Below are 17054 nucleotides of genomic sequence, written 5' to 3'. Positions count from 1 at the left end.
ACCTGTTTCTCTGACAGGGTTTTTTTCTCCACATTCTCCCTGAACCGGATGTGATACAATGACTCTGCCATCCTGTCACCTTCCAGCACTTCTCCTAAACTCAAGGACTTGTGGTGTACCTGAAGAAGTGCCAGTGTAGGACTTATTTGAAAGCAGCACAACTGATGAGATGGGGAAGTCAAAACAGCACCTAATGCTATTACAGCAGACTGACAAACAAATTCCTCAAATTGAGCAAGTCCGCTAGTATCTTGAGTTAGAAGGTCCCACACTCCTTAACATGAGAATAAAGCACCTAATCAAAGTGAACAGTGTTGATAAGGCTGCTGTCGTTGCAAAGATGTGCTCAGAGTATCTGGGATATGAAGGAAAAGGGAAGGGTTAGGGTTAGGCTTGGATGCATACGCCGTATGTCCCCGCTGTAAGCATATGTACAGTATGTAAGTAGCAGTTTGTAATAGGTTTCATCAAAGTGTTTACATTTTTGTGTTATTAGTGCACATATTTTATGTCATATGTACCATGTTGATCTTTACTCCACAGTTTAGTTTTCATCAGAATCTTTGTTCGGAATGTTACATCAAAGGCAAATGATGTCATAGAGCAGAATGACCAACTTCAAGGCACAATAACAAGCTCCACAGTCGGTGTGTGCATCAGACAGTGACGACACATTTCAACAGCCAGCGTTTCATATTTGGATTTTGGATTGCCTTTCCATTTTAACCCATCTTTCTACGTTGGACGTTTTTTTGACAGCACTGGAATTTTCCTCGAACATCAAATCCTGTGATTGGTAAGTATGTTCAGTTTGCCAACTTATCTTAGAATTGATACTTTTCCTCACAACATTTGATTCAACGTAGGGTTAGGGTTAGACAGTTTACAGTTAGACAGTAGAGTATTCCTATGCCTATACAGTATTCCTCTGACGGGAATGCTATTTCTTACATTGTGACACAATATTGTGTCCACATCCATCCTGTTTTCAGCTTGTGATGGCATCAAAGACGTCCCCCACTCCATGTGTCCAGGAGGGCAAGTTAGTTGAATCAAATCAAATCAAATCAGATTTATTTGTATAGCGCCAAATCATAACAAAGTTACATCAAGGCACTTTACATATAGAGCAGGTCTAGACCAAACTCTTTATAAATTTATTTAAAGAGACCCAACAGATCCCCGATGAGCAAGCACTTGGTGACAGTGGCAAGGAAAAACTTCCTTTAAGAGGCAGAAACCTTGAGCAGAACCAGGCTCAGGGGGGGCGGCCATCTGCCTCGACCGGTTGGGTTGAGAGTGGGAGAGAGAGAGAGAGAGAGAGAGAGAGAGAAAGAGAGAGAGTGAGTGAGCAATATAGGCATTGGAGTGGGGGGGGTGTAGGCAGGAACATGTTACTGCATGAAGTTCATGGAGTTGAGCTGTAATACAGAATTCATGAAATATGGGACCAGCAGGTGTTGCAGGAACATGGGATGGAGATGAGTCACCACCTGCAGGATGAGGACAGGGAGAGAGAGGAGAGGAACTGGGAGAGACAGAGACTTTGGCAGAACATGGTTAGTAAATCCAGTATAAATGCTCAGTCCTTCCCCCAGCAGCCTCGGCCCACAGCAGCATAGCTAAAGAGTAGAGGACTTTTTAACTGTACGCTCTGTCATACAGGAAAGTTTTAAGCCTGGTCTTGAAAGTTACTAAAAAGTCCGCCCCCCGGACCGATACTGGGAGTTGGTTCCATAGAAGAGGAGCCTGATAACTGAACCATCTGCCTCCAGATTTACTCTTGGAGACTCTAGGAACCACAAGTAAACCTCCATCTAGAGAGCAGAGTGGCCTGCTAGGACAGTAAGGAACTATGAGCTCTCTGAGATATGATGGAGCTTGGCCATTAAGAGCTTTATACGTTAAAAGAAGGATTTTGAATTCTACTGTATATTTTACTGGCAGCCAATGAAGAGCAGCTAACACGGGAGAGATGTGATCTCTTTTCCTAGTTCCTGTTAATATTCGTGCAGCAGCGTTCTGAATTAACTGAAGGCCTTTTAGAGATTTGTTTGGACATCCAGATAGTAATAAGTTGAAGGGGGCTGGCTCAGCTCCAAATCCTGCCGATACCAGGTGCAGTCCATTTTGGGAGAGGGCACCTTTGGAAAAGTGGCAAAATGCACAAGGATGGATGACTCGAAGACGGTCGCCATCAAAATGGTCAAGAAAAGGAACGACCAAGCTGAGAAGGCAAATGCGGAGGTACGTAAGCTCTACGTGACGATCAAAGTTAGACTTGTGCTGTATGGTCATCCTTTAGATTTTGGTTCATTCAGCTGTGTTCTTAGCTGCAAAGCTCATTTAGAATCTGCCTGACCAGACGTACCTCCACAGGTGGTCATACTTGAGAAGCTGAAATCACTGAACGCGGACAAATGCGACATTGTTCAATGGTACCAGGTTTTCAATAACAATGGCTACATTTGCCTTGAGTTTGAACTCCTGGACAAAAGCCTCTTTGATTTCATGAAAGAAAGGTTCTTTCGACCCCTTTTTCTGAGTGAGATCAGACCCATCATAAAGCAGGCAAGAACCCTAATGTGTTATGATGTAAACAGTAGAAACATTGAAAAATGCTGATAAATAGTTGAAATAAATGTTAAATGTGTGATATTCATGACTTTTCAGCTTGCCAACGCACTTGAACACTTGAAGAGTATTAGATTAATACACGCAGATCTCAAGTTGGAAAATGTGATGTTGGTCAACCATATTCAGCAGCCATACAGAGTCAAAGTGATTGACTTTGGCCTGGCATGCGAGGTTTCAAAAGCCAAGGTGTGCTCATACATTCAGAGCCGTCCATACCGGTGAGTAACTGCAATCATAGCTGATCTCTTAGCGTTGTCCCACTATCCATTAACACTAACTGTCAATGTCTTTATGAGGGTGTTAAGCCAGCAGAATTCATTGTGCTCCAAAATATTGGCAGTAGCTTTCATAACTGTATGATTCTGGGTTCTTGTCCTCTCTCAGATCTCCAGAGATTATTTTGGGGCTCCCATTTACAGAGGCCATAGATATGTGGTCTCTGGGCTGCATCGCTGCTGCTCTGTACATCGGCACTCTGCTCTATCCTGGCAATTCATCATATGATGTAGTAAGCAGCACTTCAGCGATTCTTAAAAATCTGGTTTTTTATTTTTTTACACACATATATATATATCTGATAAGAGTTAATGTGCCTGAAGATAGGATAGAAAAAGAATCCATAAAGAATTCATCAAAAGCTCCCAGCCCTTACTTTATGTGTTGTATTTACAGATGAGGTACATCGTGGAGACGCAGGGTCAGCCGCCGGATCATCTGCTCACACGCTTTTTCCAAAGAAGCCGTCAATGTGCCTCTTCTCTTTGGAAACTTAAGGTACCTACTCAAAATGTGCTTCCTTCTTGTTCTCATGTTTATGCTCTGTGTTGGTGTTTGTCCAAGCCTGATGTGCTCAGAATGTCATTGCTAACAAATATACTATTAGACACAAGAACAGGTATACAAAGACACAAAGATTCAGTCCCAGGATAGCAGAAGGTTAAAGCTGACCTCTCTGGATAGCATCCTGCATGTAGGTGTTCTTTTTCGTCTTTTTCTATGTACACTTTGAGCTTGAACTTATTTCTTCAGCTCAGAGAAGTTACCCTCGGTCCTGAGGAAAACCTCAGTCCATTGTTGTGTGTTCATGTTTTAGCTCCGCCTCATCAAGACTGATAATTATGCAGATAAAGCTGCAGAAATGGCTGATGTGTTGATGTTTGTGGACATGCTGAAAGGCATGCTCCATCTCCACGCTGCTAAACGGATTACAGGTCTTGCTTTAAAACGATGGAGGCCTTCTGCAACAAAACAGGTAAATCTGTGCGTCCATCACCACGGCAGCCCCGCTGTAGCACCGCTGGCCTTGTCCGGCTCAAACACGTCAGCCAACACCCCTGCTCCGCTAACCAGACGACACATTCAGATAGGTCAGGGGCAAAAAGAAAGCTCCATCATAAAGATGAGGATGTAAACAAAACATCTCATCCATCCAAAAATATCAAGTCTGCCTTTGACCGCCATTATTCTGCTCCCTACGGAAGGCCACAAAGTTTTAGTTTAGTTTTAGTTGATATGTTTTTGGCTTGTGCGATTAGGAAGGAAAAAAAAAGCCATTTCTTGTGTGTTCTATCTGAAAGGAAGGAAGTTCCTGTACTCTGAATACTTTCTCATGAGAAAACTAGTGACATGCAAAAAGAGATTAGTCAGTGACAGTTCCACATTCCCTTTTCAAAGACAGAGAACAGCTCTGAGTCCAGCATGACACATGATGGTTATTTTACTCACATGTTGTTAACCATGACACTTCATTTACATGTGCACAGGGTTTTTGTTTTAAGAAAGGCTTATCATTTTCTGCATCATCTGAGATTCAGCCCAGACAACAAACTCAGTGATCGTCTTCTTTACTGTCAAACTAAATAATCACTGTTGGTTTATCAGCAGCAACAGTTGCAATTTCTTCTCAAGTTGAAATTGCTGTGATGCAAACCTTGGTAAGGACTCTGGCCAATTTTTTTCTTGGTGCTTCTTGTCAGCACACAAGGATTTGTGAGGTGTCAGCTTTTTTTCCTCCATGATGTTATGCAGATGCTTCTCTTCTCTCTCCTCTTATCTTTGTTCCATTTTCACCAGATGCTCCCAACAACTCCTCAGTGTGCATCAGTCCATCAGCGTCAGGAACCTGAGCTGCTCCAGCAGAGCCAAGCCCCCCGTCAGCCACTTCACCTGGTACAAGGAGAGCACAGATGGACCTATGAATGTATCTGAAGGGCACCTTTACAGTTTCAGGGCCACATATGGAGAAGTTTATTAGTGCGTGGTCACCAATGATTTTGGTTATGGGAACTCATCAAAGATCCATCTGTCTATTGACGATAAAGGCCTCCTCTAAAGTATGTGTCCCCTTTTTCCTTTCCTTTTTCTCTGCTGTGACATACCTCACAGTGTGTTTGTGTGTTTGTTCGTCACCAATTTCTTAAGTATCACAACTCCACATTACATGGTGTCCATTCACCTGGCGTTCTTGCTTTTCTCTCAGGAGAACCTGTAAAATGGGGGCCAGATCTTGGTGGAATCGCTGGAGTTCTACGTGCGTTTGGTAAATATCACAAATCAAAGCCAGTGACTTGGCTCAGTTAATGTCACTCACATTTGACTGGCACATTGAATATTTGATGTAATACTCGTTGTCTCTCAGGTGAATATTCACTTGTTTACATGTTGTTTGCTCCTGTTTCTTCCGTTTTTTTCTTTATGACAGCTAATCATCTAGGTTGTAAAATGATCATGCAAAAAGCTGTAAACTGCGTCAGAGCCAATATTGTGCTCTGAGGCTGGTTCTCACCTCCATCATAGTCCTTTACTTACTGATATCTTTTAATCTTCTGCTGTGTTTATCAGTAAAATAGAATGACTCCCTCATGTTTGTGCTCCTCCGCCGCTCAGACTTGAGATTACATTCATGTTTATCCAGAATAATACCAAATAATAACCATTGACGTGAAACTTGGTCATAACTGCCGTAGGAAGTCTTGGGTACGGTGCTAAAGCATTTTGTGACATCACCTTGACCTTTGACCTTTGAGCACCAAAATGCCATATGATCGATAATATGATAATAATTCAGAATGAATGTGCTGCTAACAGCAGAGGAAACAGGAGGAACTTAATGTCTGCAGGTCAAAGTTCATTACCGAAGGTCAGAAGGTCATCGCTGAGCCAGTTACTTAAGATCCGTGACAGCAGTAACGGTTGGGGATAATAGATACTAAGGACATCAGTGTATTGCAATATGGATTTTCTTTTACTGTGTATTTTGGGATATTTTATTTTTATTTTTGATTCTTCCTGTTGAGCAGATGTGGACTAATGTTTTCTGTTTGTTTTTGTTTCAGCTCTTACGTTGTTGTTGTTGTTGTTGTTGTAGTTGTTGGTCGAATTGAAGGCAAAAAGGAATAAAATACTTCAGACCACCACCAGTAAAGCTTTATTAATTTCAATTGGCACAACAGTAAGAGCTTGAGCATCCACCGCCATGCTGTTAGATGTCGGCAGTAACCCGTGACATTATTAAAATCATATATGAAAGACTAACAGGCATCGATGGAGATTTTGATGCTGAACATGATTTATTCATTCATGTATATATGTATATATACTGTATATAATAATATATAATATATATATAACCCTCCAAAGTGCGTCAGCTGACTTACTTGGCAAAGGTAACCTCTTCAGAACTCGCTCCCCTGCTGAACCAGGTGATCTGACACTACCCCTTCCTCTTCTCCATCCTCCAACCGCTCTTCTCGCTACAACAGCTTAATGCCTTGTGCACTGCCTCTGAAGTCTTCTGCCCCACAAAGAGTGAGGCTGCCCTGGGCAGAAGCAGCTTGAAAAAGGACTCGTAGGGTACAGGGGCTGGATTCTTGCTGCAAGGCCTTGGGAAGAAGACCCCCAACTCGGCGACCTCATCATCTGGGACAGAGGGGCTCCGGTGCAGGTGGGGATCAATTGGACTGGAAGGACCAGGGCTCTTCCAGGCCGAGGACCGAACTCCTGCTGTCCCCTCCCACTCCCCCACCTCCTCGTTCACTGCCAACACCGCTGGTGCTCGCAGTGTTCTCTGCTTGTGCTGTTGTGCTGTTGATATAACATGGTCCCGGACAGGGCCTCCGGGCTGGGTGTTAAAGAGCATCTTGTCTTGTGCGTGACAACCAGTGGTGTGATGGAAAGGGGAATCAAAGCCACGCAGGCCTGGCAGCTCGTGTGTGTCCTCAGTGATCTTCAGCAGCTCCTCAGTGATGGCAGCCTCTTCCTTCTCCTTCTCTGTTCTCAGCTGAAGCTCCAACTCGTCCCATCCGTCCTTGATGTCCCCCAAAAAAACAACTCTTCGGATCTTACTGAATGACGGAAATGACATATTTTGTTTGAAAATCAGCAAATTTCGCTGAAAAGCCACTAGTTTGCAGGTATGGGAAAATTGTCCACCGATGAACAGTCCACGGTGGTTTTGCTTTTTGGAAACTATTAAAGCCGTCACTATTTCCAAACATAGATGTCCTCTGTTATCCTCAACTTTCTCTATGGTGAATCAGATGACAAACATTCAACAACAGCTTGTTTGGCATGAGCATGGATGTGATTAACTAGCTCCTCCATTCAACCATCTAAAGATTGCACAGTACTTTCGGGGACTCCAGAGGCTTGTACTTGAGCAAAAACAGAGCGGCACATGTCAAGTATTTGCCTTTTTTCAATGGGGATGTGCGTAGTGACAGTCATGGGAGGATCCTCATCTACTGGGTGTGAAACAGAGGCTCCAACATTAGCTCGACAGGCCTGGATTCAACATTATGGAATCAACACAGTCTCCACGTGCTTGCGATAAGTGTCACTTGTACGCAGAGTATGTGCAGAAAACAAATGAGCATCCGGGTTCTCCACAGTTTAAACCCAAAGTCCTTCCAGGGTACAAACCATGCTGAACAACTTGTATGGTGCACCCTGCAAATGTAACATGTCAACATTATTTCCTGTAAAAGATATCAGAATTCTTGCTCTGATTTCTTTGACCCGAGGACTCTCCCTCACACTGCCAACATCGATGGCATACACTGTCGTCTGGATGAATGTGTAGAAGTTGCACAACGCTTCATCATAGGACACAGCAAAAGCAAAATGTGCCTTGAAGAGCTGATCAAAGGCAGCCACTCCAGTGTGTGTCGAACAGGGGATGACCTTTTGGTCCAGGACCATGTAGAAATTCTGGATGCTGTTACTTCTTTCTCCAAGGTAAACTGAATTTTGCTGCCACTAAAACAGAAAAGATAACTTCACTGACGGTTTTAACATACCATGAATTCAAGTGAAGCGTACACCAACAGTGAGACCCTAAGAACATGACTAAACTTAAAAAGTTCATTAATACTTAAGCTACATAAAGGTGTTTAAATGCTTTATACAGTTTATCTGCTAAGTAAATGTGTTCATTTCCCCTCGATGATCAACAAATTGGTCAAAGAAGTTACATCTTCGTGTATAACATGATGCCATCATTTCTTTGTGTATTACATTCTGTATTTTTAAAATATATCTGCTCAGTAACTAAATTGACCTCCTTGTAAAAATTCAGCATAGTTGTAGACATCCTCGGTCTTTGGAACCCTGACCCATTTACTCACTGCATTGTAGTCTACAGGAACCAGCATATTTACACCTTCAAAAGGAAAGAATGGCATACAACATACAACACATTCAAATATTGTACACAAAATCAAATAGAAATGTATTCACTGTTTTGGTTAAAAGTGAAATAGTTTTCTCTTACCCAGTCCCGGGCTGAAACGCATCACCAAATCCTGATAAATATTCTTTTATTATGTTTGAGATGTGTTTTCTTGTCTATATTGTATTGTTGTATTGTTGTATTCAAACTAGTGTTAATACCTGTACTGTCACTTTCAGAGGTCGCTGGCTTTGCGCCGTCATCTATGTGCTTCTCTCAGTTCCAGCCAGATTAGCTGAGAGCTAAGAGAGCTGTATTATTTTGCTTGTCATTTTTGAAAATTTATTTTGCTTTTTAGGTCATGTAAATTGTTTTATAGATGCATAAATGATAGTTTTTAGGCTGTGAACATGCAGTCAATGTGTCGGCTCAATATAAACTGTGTAAACTGTGTAAAGTGAATTTTTGTGAACTTTAAGATCGCCACGTTTCCAAGTGCTAGCATACATTGGTTTCTGCACGTTATCTGATAACAGGAGCTTGAGACCTGTGTGCTGTGTGGAGGAGACTGCATGTTTACTGGAGCTTATGTTTTCAGTTGATTTGTACAGACAAACCCACCATCCAGTCTTCATTAAAAGAAGTTACCAGCAGCTGATCATGATCTGGGCCCTTCTTCTATCCAGTGCAACACAGAACACAACGCAGAATATTTAAGACAAAGCATACCTGTTGGTGAACAATTGGGTTAGACAATTTCATATTACATTTTGTCATTTCAATCGTCACCTGCATAAATGAAAACATTTTAGGTCAGGACATCATAGGAAAAGATAAAAAGGAAGAAGACACATCACCACATTTATTCATGTTAAATTAGCAGATATTTATGGGTGATCAAGTAACAGCAAGCCAGATTCTGTTGGAATGGCAGAACTGTGACATGAATGGATACCATTATGTCTTTGTTAACTAAAATTGGAGCATACCTCTGGTGCCATGACATCAATTATGAAGTCAAGGTTTGGGAGGAGGCTGTAGTCCAGTGACAACATTGGCTTTATTCAGTTCATGAGGTCATTCATGTGTTGGACATAGTACGGGTGTATTTATACATTTTGACAAAATGAAGACTTAAAAAGAGAAATCTTAAAATTGTTTTAAGGGCACAGTTTCCCCCGGGGTTTTATCAAAGGAACATCCTGCTGGATTTCCTCTGCCCACTGCCCAGCATGTCTTTCAGTTCCTTTAAAAGGGTTCAACATTTATCGTTTATAAATAATGAGAACAATGCAAACCTTTATTCTTTCTTTGGAAATTAGGCCTTCAACCCCTTTTGTTCTTGAGGCATGTCAAAGTACAGGAAAGTACATAAAGAAAAAGCAGCAATACAGCGCAGTACAATAAGGAATTCAATTGATTGAAGCAGTAAGAGAATGGTGAAGGTTGGTCAACCTGGTGAAGTCACGTGGCTCGGGCAGGTCACACCCACATGTGAAAATGCCTGACTGACTGGGCTCATAACAGGCTCAGTCTTTGTGCAGCCAGCCATTGTCTGTCATGTCTCGCACTTCACCCAGTCCTCCTTCTGCACATGTGGATACAACGGCCTACAGTTTCAAAGGACATGACGGGCCTAAATTAAGGAGCAGCTACAGCAGCTACAGTCATCGGGCCCGATTCAGGCTGCAGTGTGCTGATGCCAATTGAGATCCAGATGCTACATTGAACCTCCACTTTCAATTTGGTTGAACTGTACAAAGCCTCAGATTTGCAGATATTTCTCTTCCTGATGTAATACTGCCTGTAAACTATGTGCAGCTGACAGTGCACGTCAGCTCCAAGCTGTGAATCTGCTACTTAGTGTGTAGTTTTAACAAGTGTACCTTCACTGCCCCTTTCCAGGGCTGTCGTAGTAACTGCAGGCATGGATTGTCTCTGCCATGAAAAACTTATGCACTTTCTTCCCCTAGGAAAAACAGTTCACTTTTTTCAGAACATGCCTATATTATCAGTCGACAAGTATCTTATGAGTTTTACATCACCTTAGGAACCGGAACCGGAACAATTACGCAGGCTGCGTGATACATCCTGAGATGGCCCAGCTGGACCTGGTTCAAAGGTTCATTCGTCATGTCTGTCCCTTTCATATCAAGCTCGGCTGCCTGAAGTGAATGAAATAAAAGACTACTAATGTTTGTACAACATTAAGTTCATGCAGCAAAAGAATAGCAATACTTGAAATAATTTGACAATTCCTAGACGGGGATGTATTTCATGTCATTTTGTAGGCTATATAATGGTACTTTTTTGTTCCTTTAACAAAACGGTGCTCACCGTGCAGACAAATACACCACAGTTGACGCCATCTTTCTGCCTCCACTGGTCTGGATATGAAATAGACCATTCCTTCAACCTCCATATGTTCTGAAATGCAAGGCTAAAAACAGCTGACATATGAATTTGTGTTATATTTTTCATAGAAAGTCATTTTGTTTACATAGCTACTTAGAATGTCCATATCAGGTGGAGAAATCAAGGTGTACTTTTCAAGGGAATCATAAACTCTGATTTCTGTTTTTGAGCCATCTAATACCTGTCAACACAAAGGCCAGTATAACCGTCGTGCAGTCCACTACATGCAAATATAAATCAATAAAAGTCTTTCTACGACTATCCGTGTTGGCGCATTCGGCTTTAGTTTTGCCTTAAGCCCTTGAATAAGAATTATTTAACACCAATTTACAGCTGCAACACTAAGGAATGACAACTACCGTCCATCTGTCCCAATTTGAAGACTTTCCTTTGTTTGTTTCTCCATTTCTTTCAGGAATGACTGATTAATGTTTTCATTGTGCAAATGGAAGGCCATTTGCCATTATGACAATTTCAGTGACACAAAAAGAGGCAGAAATTGCAAAAAACTGCCTCTACGGCCTTCAGTTCTGGAGATACACCAATTTTTCTTTAACAAAACACAGACACACCCACACTGTCATAGCCTACTCTAACTCTAACCCTAACCTTCCCTTCAGAAGTTATGTCCCCAAAACCCGTCCCCTGGTGGTTTTTACCCCTTAACCCGTGTTTAGAGAATATAAACCTAGCAGGACTCTTTAGATCCATGGACTCAGGTCAGCTAGTCCAGACCAGAGCTTTTGTTTCCTGGTCACAGAGGGATGGGACTGTGTGCACCACTTACTATTTTTTTCCCAACCTTAATTATGGGGGGATGGAGGAGCCACACACCCAGCCTTCCTCCTTCCCTACCCCTGACATGACTGCCTGGCTGGGGATGGAGGAGCCACACTCTCAGCCGTCCTGCCTCTCGCAAACACACTCTGTATAGAGACACAGGACTGGAATAAGTGTTGCATAAACTCTCACTGTCTACAGAGATAATTTTATACCGTATCTTCCAGGCTGGATCTGTGATGCGGACCCCAATCTTGGTGTGACGTTCTAAATATGTCTTAGCAGCAGAGTTCTCATATGTGCTTGCATTGAAAACAAAGTGTATACACTACCTAGTATCTGTATGACAGATACTCTGTAGTTTTATTAGCCTTTGGACTCACCTCTTGGATCTTGGGGGGTCTCAGGAGTGGTTCTGTCCAGCAGAACATACTCCTGCCCTCTCCAAGCAGGAGTAGGGTTTGGGAGGAGGGAGTTAGGGAGCTGGAGTAAGCTCTACTGGACAGACCCACTCTGGAGTCCCCCCAGGATCCCAGAGAAACACAAACCCCCACGGCACGTCAAGGCAGGGTCCCATGTGGAGGTAGTTTTTATTTTTTTAGGTAACTATATACAGAGTGTACAATATACGGGCAACTATTTACATCGGGTTGGGTTTATATATATATATAACCCTGAATCCCTAATCCTTCATATAGAAAACATGTAAAAAAAAAATAAATAAAAATAAGTACATAAATAAAAAAGAAGAAATATATTATATATATATTATATATTATATATACCATGTGGAGACTGCTTTTTTTTGCTCTTCTTTGGTTTTTTACAGATTATTTTACAGAATAAAAACCTTTACAAGTATGAACAACAAATAAACCTCCAGCTAATGAACTCTGTCTTCGTACATTCTTGCTGTCGTCATCCTGCAGGTGCTGAATCTTCTCCAGAGTGACTTTATCTATGAGCCACTTTTCTAAGCATAAAGAAGGAGAAAGGGGCCGATAGATAAATCAACGCTGGAGTAACCACAGGATCCCACAGGCACGCAAGTTCACACACCACCTCAAGGTACGTCAGGTTTGTATCTGTCTTTGTTTTTTCTGGATTATTTTAGAGTATAAAAACCTTAACAAGTATGAACAACAAATAAACCTCCAGCCAATGAACTCGCTCGTTGTGTGTTCTTGATGTCCTCATCCTGCAGGTGCTGAATCTTCTCCAGAGTGGCTTTGTCTATCAGCCCCCTTTCTCAGCATAAACAAAAAGAAAGGTGGTGACGGGCAAATCAACGCTGGAGTAACCACAGGATCCCACAGGCACGTGAGGTTTGTGTCTGTCTTTGTTTTTTATGGATTATTTTAGAGTATAACAACCTTAACAAGTATGAACAACAAATAAACCTCCAGCTAATGAACTCTGTCTTCGTACATTCTTGCTGTCGTCATCCTGCAGGTGCTGAATCTTCTCCAGAGTGACTTTATCTAACAGACCCTCATCCCATCATAACATAATCCCTGCATTTTTTTCTTTCTTAGTTTTTTACACATTATTTACCTGAACAAGTATGAACAACAAACAAATCTTAAAGTGATAGATGTGTTAACTTTCTTAACGCTAAAGAAAAACCAACCCTCAGTAAAAATCTGAACAACTATAACAAACATCCTTTCTTAATGTTTGTGGCTGTCCACACCGCGTCTCCAACTCTCTGACTCTCTCTCAGAATCGCAGGGCTGGCTCGCCATCTGTGTCGTCTCTTTTGCAGAATCAATGGGCTGGATTCACCAAATAAGTCATTCCTCTATTTCTCTGGTGGAACGTCAGAGTAACAAAAACACAACCTACACAGAAAGTGCAGAGTTGTAAGGTTCTTCATCTAATCATGTTTCTCATGACATCTCAATTCAAGGAAATACATTCAAATACATCAAATTGAATAACAATTAGTTTAATCAATTACTCATGAATTACCATTTTAAACAGTACGATTTTTAACAAATACATCATTTAAGACTAATTTTTTTTAACTAAATCATCATTATTCAACTAATTTAATCCATATTTTTTTATATGTAATAATATTTTTATAATTATACTTTATCAAACCAATTACAACTTTTACAATTCCAATCAAAAAATAAAATATACCACACCTTAATGACAAATGAAGACTTCAAATGACATAAAAGACAAAAGAAATGCATCTTTAAACAATACATGTGTACTCTTAGCTTTAGCTTAGCTATTAGCATGAGCTAATTATAACAAACCGCGCTAGCATTAGCATAAGAGCTAGCGATCTTTCTAAAGCATTAAACTAAAACTTAACGTGCACAAAAGTAATAGAAATGCATTGGAATACAACTTAGGACATCCGGTGAGCAATATGGAGCAGGTTATATCAAGATAATAACCAAATATATAATGTTTTCCTTTTGAGCAGCTAGCGAACAGCTGGCTAACAATGTGCTAACTCACCGGAGGTTCAGTCAGTAGCTTCACATAAAGGGGGATGGGGGTTATCTTCCCCGCCTTCACAGCTTTTCAGGACAGAACTTGGGACTCGTTTGTGACAACTGGAGTCTGTTTGTGTTCATGTGTGTCTGCTGAAAGTGTTAACCGGAAGTGAAGCTGTACATAGAAAAGGACTGCACGCGATAGTCGGCTGACGGGAAAACTCATAAAGGGGACACTGCCGCCTACAGCCATTCTTTATCATCTCATATATACAATTAAGGACAATTACACAGTTAAATGGCCACGAGGACTTTTAAAAGTCCTATTTGGACTAAAACAGATTCATGACAAATATTACTCACCTTTCTCTCCAAAAGTCTTTTTCTTTGTCTGAATATTTTTATGTCCGTCCTCTCTCTCCGTCTCACTCTCCCAACCCCTCCCTCCACCTTTGCCTCCTGTCCTGAGCTCGAGCTCTCCTACACCGTAAAACTAATTCCGTACAATTTACGCTAGAATAATATAAACTAACATGATAACATGTATGAATGATATGAAACTAATAATACCAAATAAAACCAAATAATGTCAACCTGTTTACGCTAATTTGCTGTAAAAACAACAGTCGACTTTGTCGGGCACCAGTGGGAGTAATTTGGAGATTGGCAATCAATATGAATGATTATGAAAGTGATTATTGATGTCTAAAAATATTTACTATCAGTAGTACACTTCGGGGCACCACCCTGTTCCCAGGTGTAACCCTGGTTTCTGGATGGGTAGCGTGCCAGGGGTGTTGCGGTGTTGCGGGTTACAAGGTTGTAAATAATTCTTCAATGAAAAATGCACCGTTACGGCAAGACAGGAAGACTTTATTTTACTTCACTTACAGGTCAAGTTCACCGACGAAGCAACGTGCACGAGGGCAGAGCCAGAACTCTCTGGTGTCTGTATTATCAGGCAGGCGGTACCTACATCATGTAATATAATAAAAATAATGAAAAGTGGAACAACATAAAATGTATAATTAAAATAATAAACACATAATCTACATGGAGTGAACTCGAACTCGACTGACTGTTATGAATCCAGCAATTGTCACAATTATAGCCACAATAATCACAAACAACGCTTTAAAACATAACAGAGTTTATTCACATTTATTTACCTTTCTTAACCCTAAAGAAAAACCAACCCTCAGTAAAAACCTGAACAACTATAACGAGCTAACATCCTTTCTTAATGATAAAAAAAAAAACAAAAAACAAAACAAAACACTAATCTCAAAAACAAGTGCAGACTTAACATCCACCCCAGCATCTATAGAGTTGTTAACATTGTTCCATTATTATTTTTATAAAAACCTTGAAAGTTTGATTTCCGGTTTTTTGTTTTTTTTTTTTTTTGTGCAGCATGTCACGACGAGGGAAGGTTATACAGCAGTACTCATTATCACTGTCATCTATAATTTCATGATGGTAGATTAAGTTAAACAGTCTCAATCCAAATTTATGTTTGTTGTGTCAATTTGCTACAGCTTTCTCAATGACTTTAGAAATAAATGGAAGGTTCAATATGAGCTATGGCTCTCTGTCAGCCTGGCTACAGTGCTGAAGAGAAACCTGGGGTTGTTCTTGTTTTCTTCACGAATGGACGGGAATGAATGTCATGAATTTTTTATGAATGTCACGAATCAATCAATTCAGGCTTATTAATGAAAAAAGACCAATAATTAGATTTTACTTAAATAAAAAAGGAAGGACTCAGAATAAAAATAAATAATATATATATATACATATAAATCAATCAATAAAAAAGTGGTGATAAAATAAATACATTCAAAATAATGTTTTTTAAATAAAATAAATAAACTGTAAATAAAATTGAAATAAAGTGCAAATGAAACTACATTTGTGCATGGTAGAACCAGAAGAATTTTTATATCTGTAGCATATGAACAATAACAATAATAACAACAATTATACAACTTCCTTTTTATCTTCACCTCTTAATGAGACACTTGGGCGTGCCTCTGATTCATGGCACAAATCAATAAATTCAGGCTTAATAATAAAAAAAGACCAATAATTAGATTTTACTTAAATAAAAAAGGAAGGACTCAGAATAAAAATAAATATATACACATATAAAATCCATCAATAAAAAGGTGGTGATAAAATAAATACATTCAAAATAATGTTTTTTTAAATAAAATAAATAAACTGTAAATAAAATTGAAATAAAGTGCAAATGAAACTATATTTGTGCATGGTAGAACCAGAAGAATTTTTATATCTGTAACATATGAACAATAACAATAATAACAATTATACAACTTTTTTTTTCTTCAACCTTTTTATCTTCACCTTTATCTTCACCTCTTAATGAGACACTTGGGCCTGCCTCTGAGACACAATCAGATCCAGTCTGGGTGGAATGGGGGAAAGGCTCACTCTCAGAGTAGCCTCCAGCGTTGCTCTGAGCCTGTTTCGGGCTTTGGTCTTAGTTGTGGCCAGGATGGAGAATCCTGACTCACACAGGTACGTGGTGGTGAATGGGAGAAGGAGTTTCACAGCCCTCAGTGCAAGACATGGGTACTCCTTTGAGACAGCAACCCAGAAGGAGCCCAGGTCCAGTTTGCCCCACTGCAACTTTAAAGTGCTGTCAGTGGAAACTTCCAGAAGCTGGGATTCCAGATGTGAGGGCAAAGCAACATCATTTTCAGTGGGATCCACAGAAAATGGGTCCAAAATCCACGTGTCCCTCTCTGGGATCCTCAGGAAAATAGTCATCAAATTTCTCTGCCAGTTGTGACAGGTGCTGAGAGACTGAGTCACTAATATTCACCTGAGGGGAGTTTTCCAAAAGGTCAGACAAAAGTAGAAACATGTCCATTCTCTTTTCCTGGGCCCTCTTGGTCCACAAAGAAAGTTTCCTCTTGAAAGCTTGAACTTTGTCTGCAACAACAAACATGTTGCTGGCTCTTCCTTGAAGTGAGATGTTCAGCTGGTTCAGTAGTGTAAAAATGTCACAGAGGTAGGCAAGTTGTGCTGTGAACTTTGTGTTGGCATAGTAATGTGCAAGAGGAGATTTTTTC

General features: G+C 40.6%; 1 protein-coding gene across 1 annotated transcript; it reads left to right on the top strand.

Annotated features, from left to right (window-relative positions):
* Positions 1-998: 998 nt before the first annotated feature.
* LOC115038351 (homeodomain-interacting protein kinase 1-like) lies at positions 999-4891 on the top strand. The gene is made up of 7 exons (XM_029497211.1): positions 999-1042; positions 2097-2247; positions 2380-2571; positions 2674-2855; positions 3022-3145; positions 3310-3314; positions 4711-4891. The coding sequence occupies exons 1-7, from the start codon at positions 999-1001 to the stop codon at positions 4889-4891; spliced, it is 879 nt and encodes a 292-aa protein (XP_029353071.1).
* The last annotated feature ends 12163 nt before the right edge of the window (positions 4892-17054 follow it).

This window comes from Echeneis naucrates, unplaced genomic scaffold (assembly GCF_900963305.1).
Source record: "Echeneis naucrates unplaced genomic scaffold, fEcheNa1.1, whole genome shotgun sequence".
NCBI lineage: Eukaryota > Metazoa > Chordata > Actinopteri > Carangiformes > Echeneidae > Echeneis > Echeneis naucrates.
The sequence above is the reverse complement of the archived record's forward strand: the minus strand, read 5'-3'. Positions and strand labels throughout refer to the sequence as shown.

Bases quoted from the DNA above. Each gene is read 5' to 3' on its own strand.
- LOC115038351 (XM_029497211.1), top strand. From the start codon at position 999: ATGGCATCAAAGACGTCCCCCACTCCATGTGTCCAGGAGGGCAA. The intron at 2,248-2,379 runs GTACGTAAGCTC...GTACCTCCACAG, and splicing joins CTGAGAAGGCAAATGCGGAG to GTGGTCATACTTGAGAAGCT. The intron at 2,572-2,673 runs GCAAGAACCCTA...ATGACTTTTCAG, and splicing joins TCAGACCCATCATAAAGCAG to CTTGCCAACGCACTTGAACA.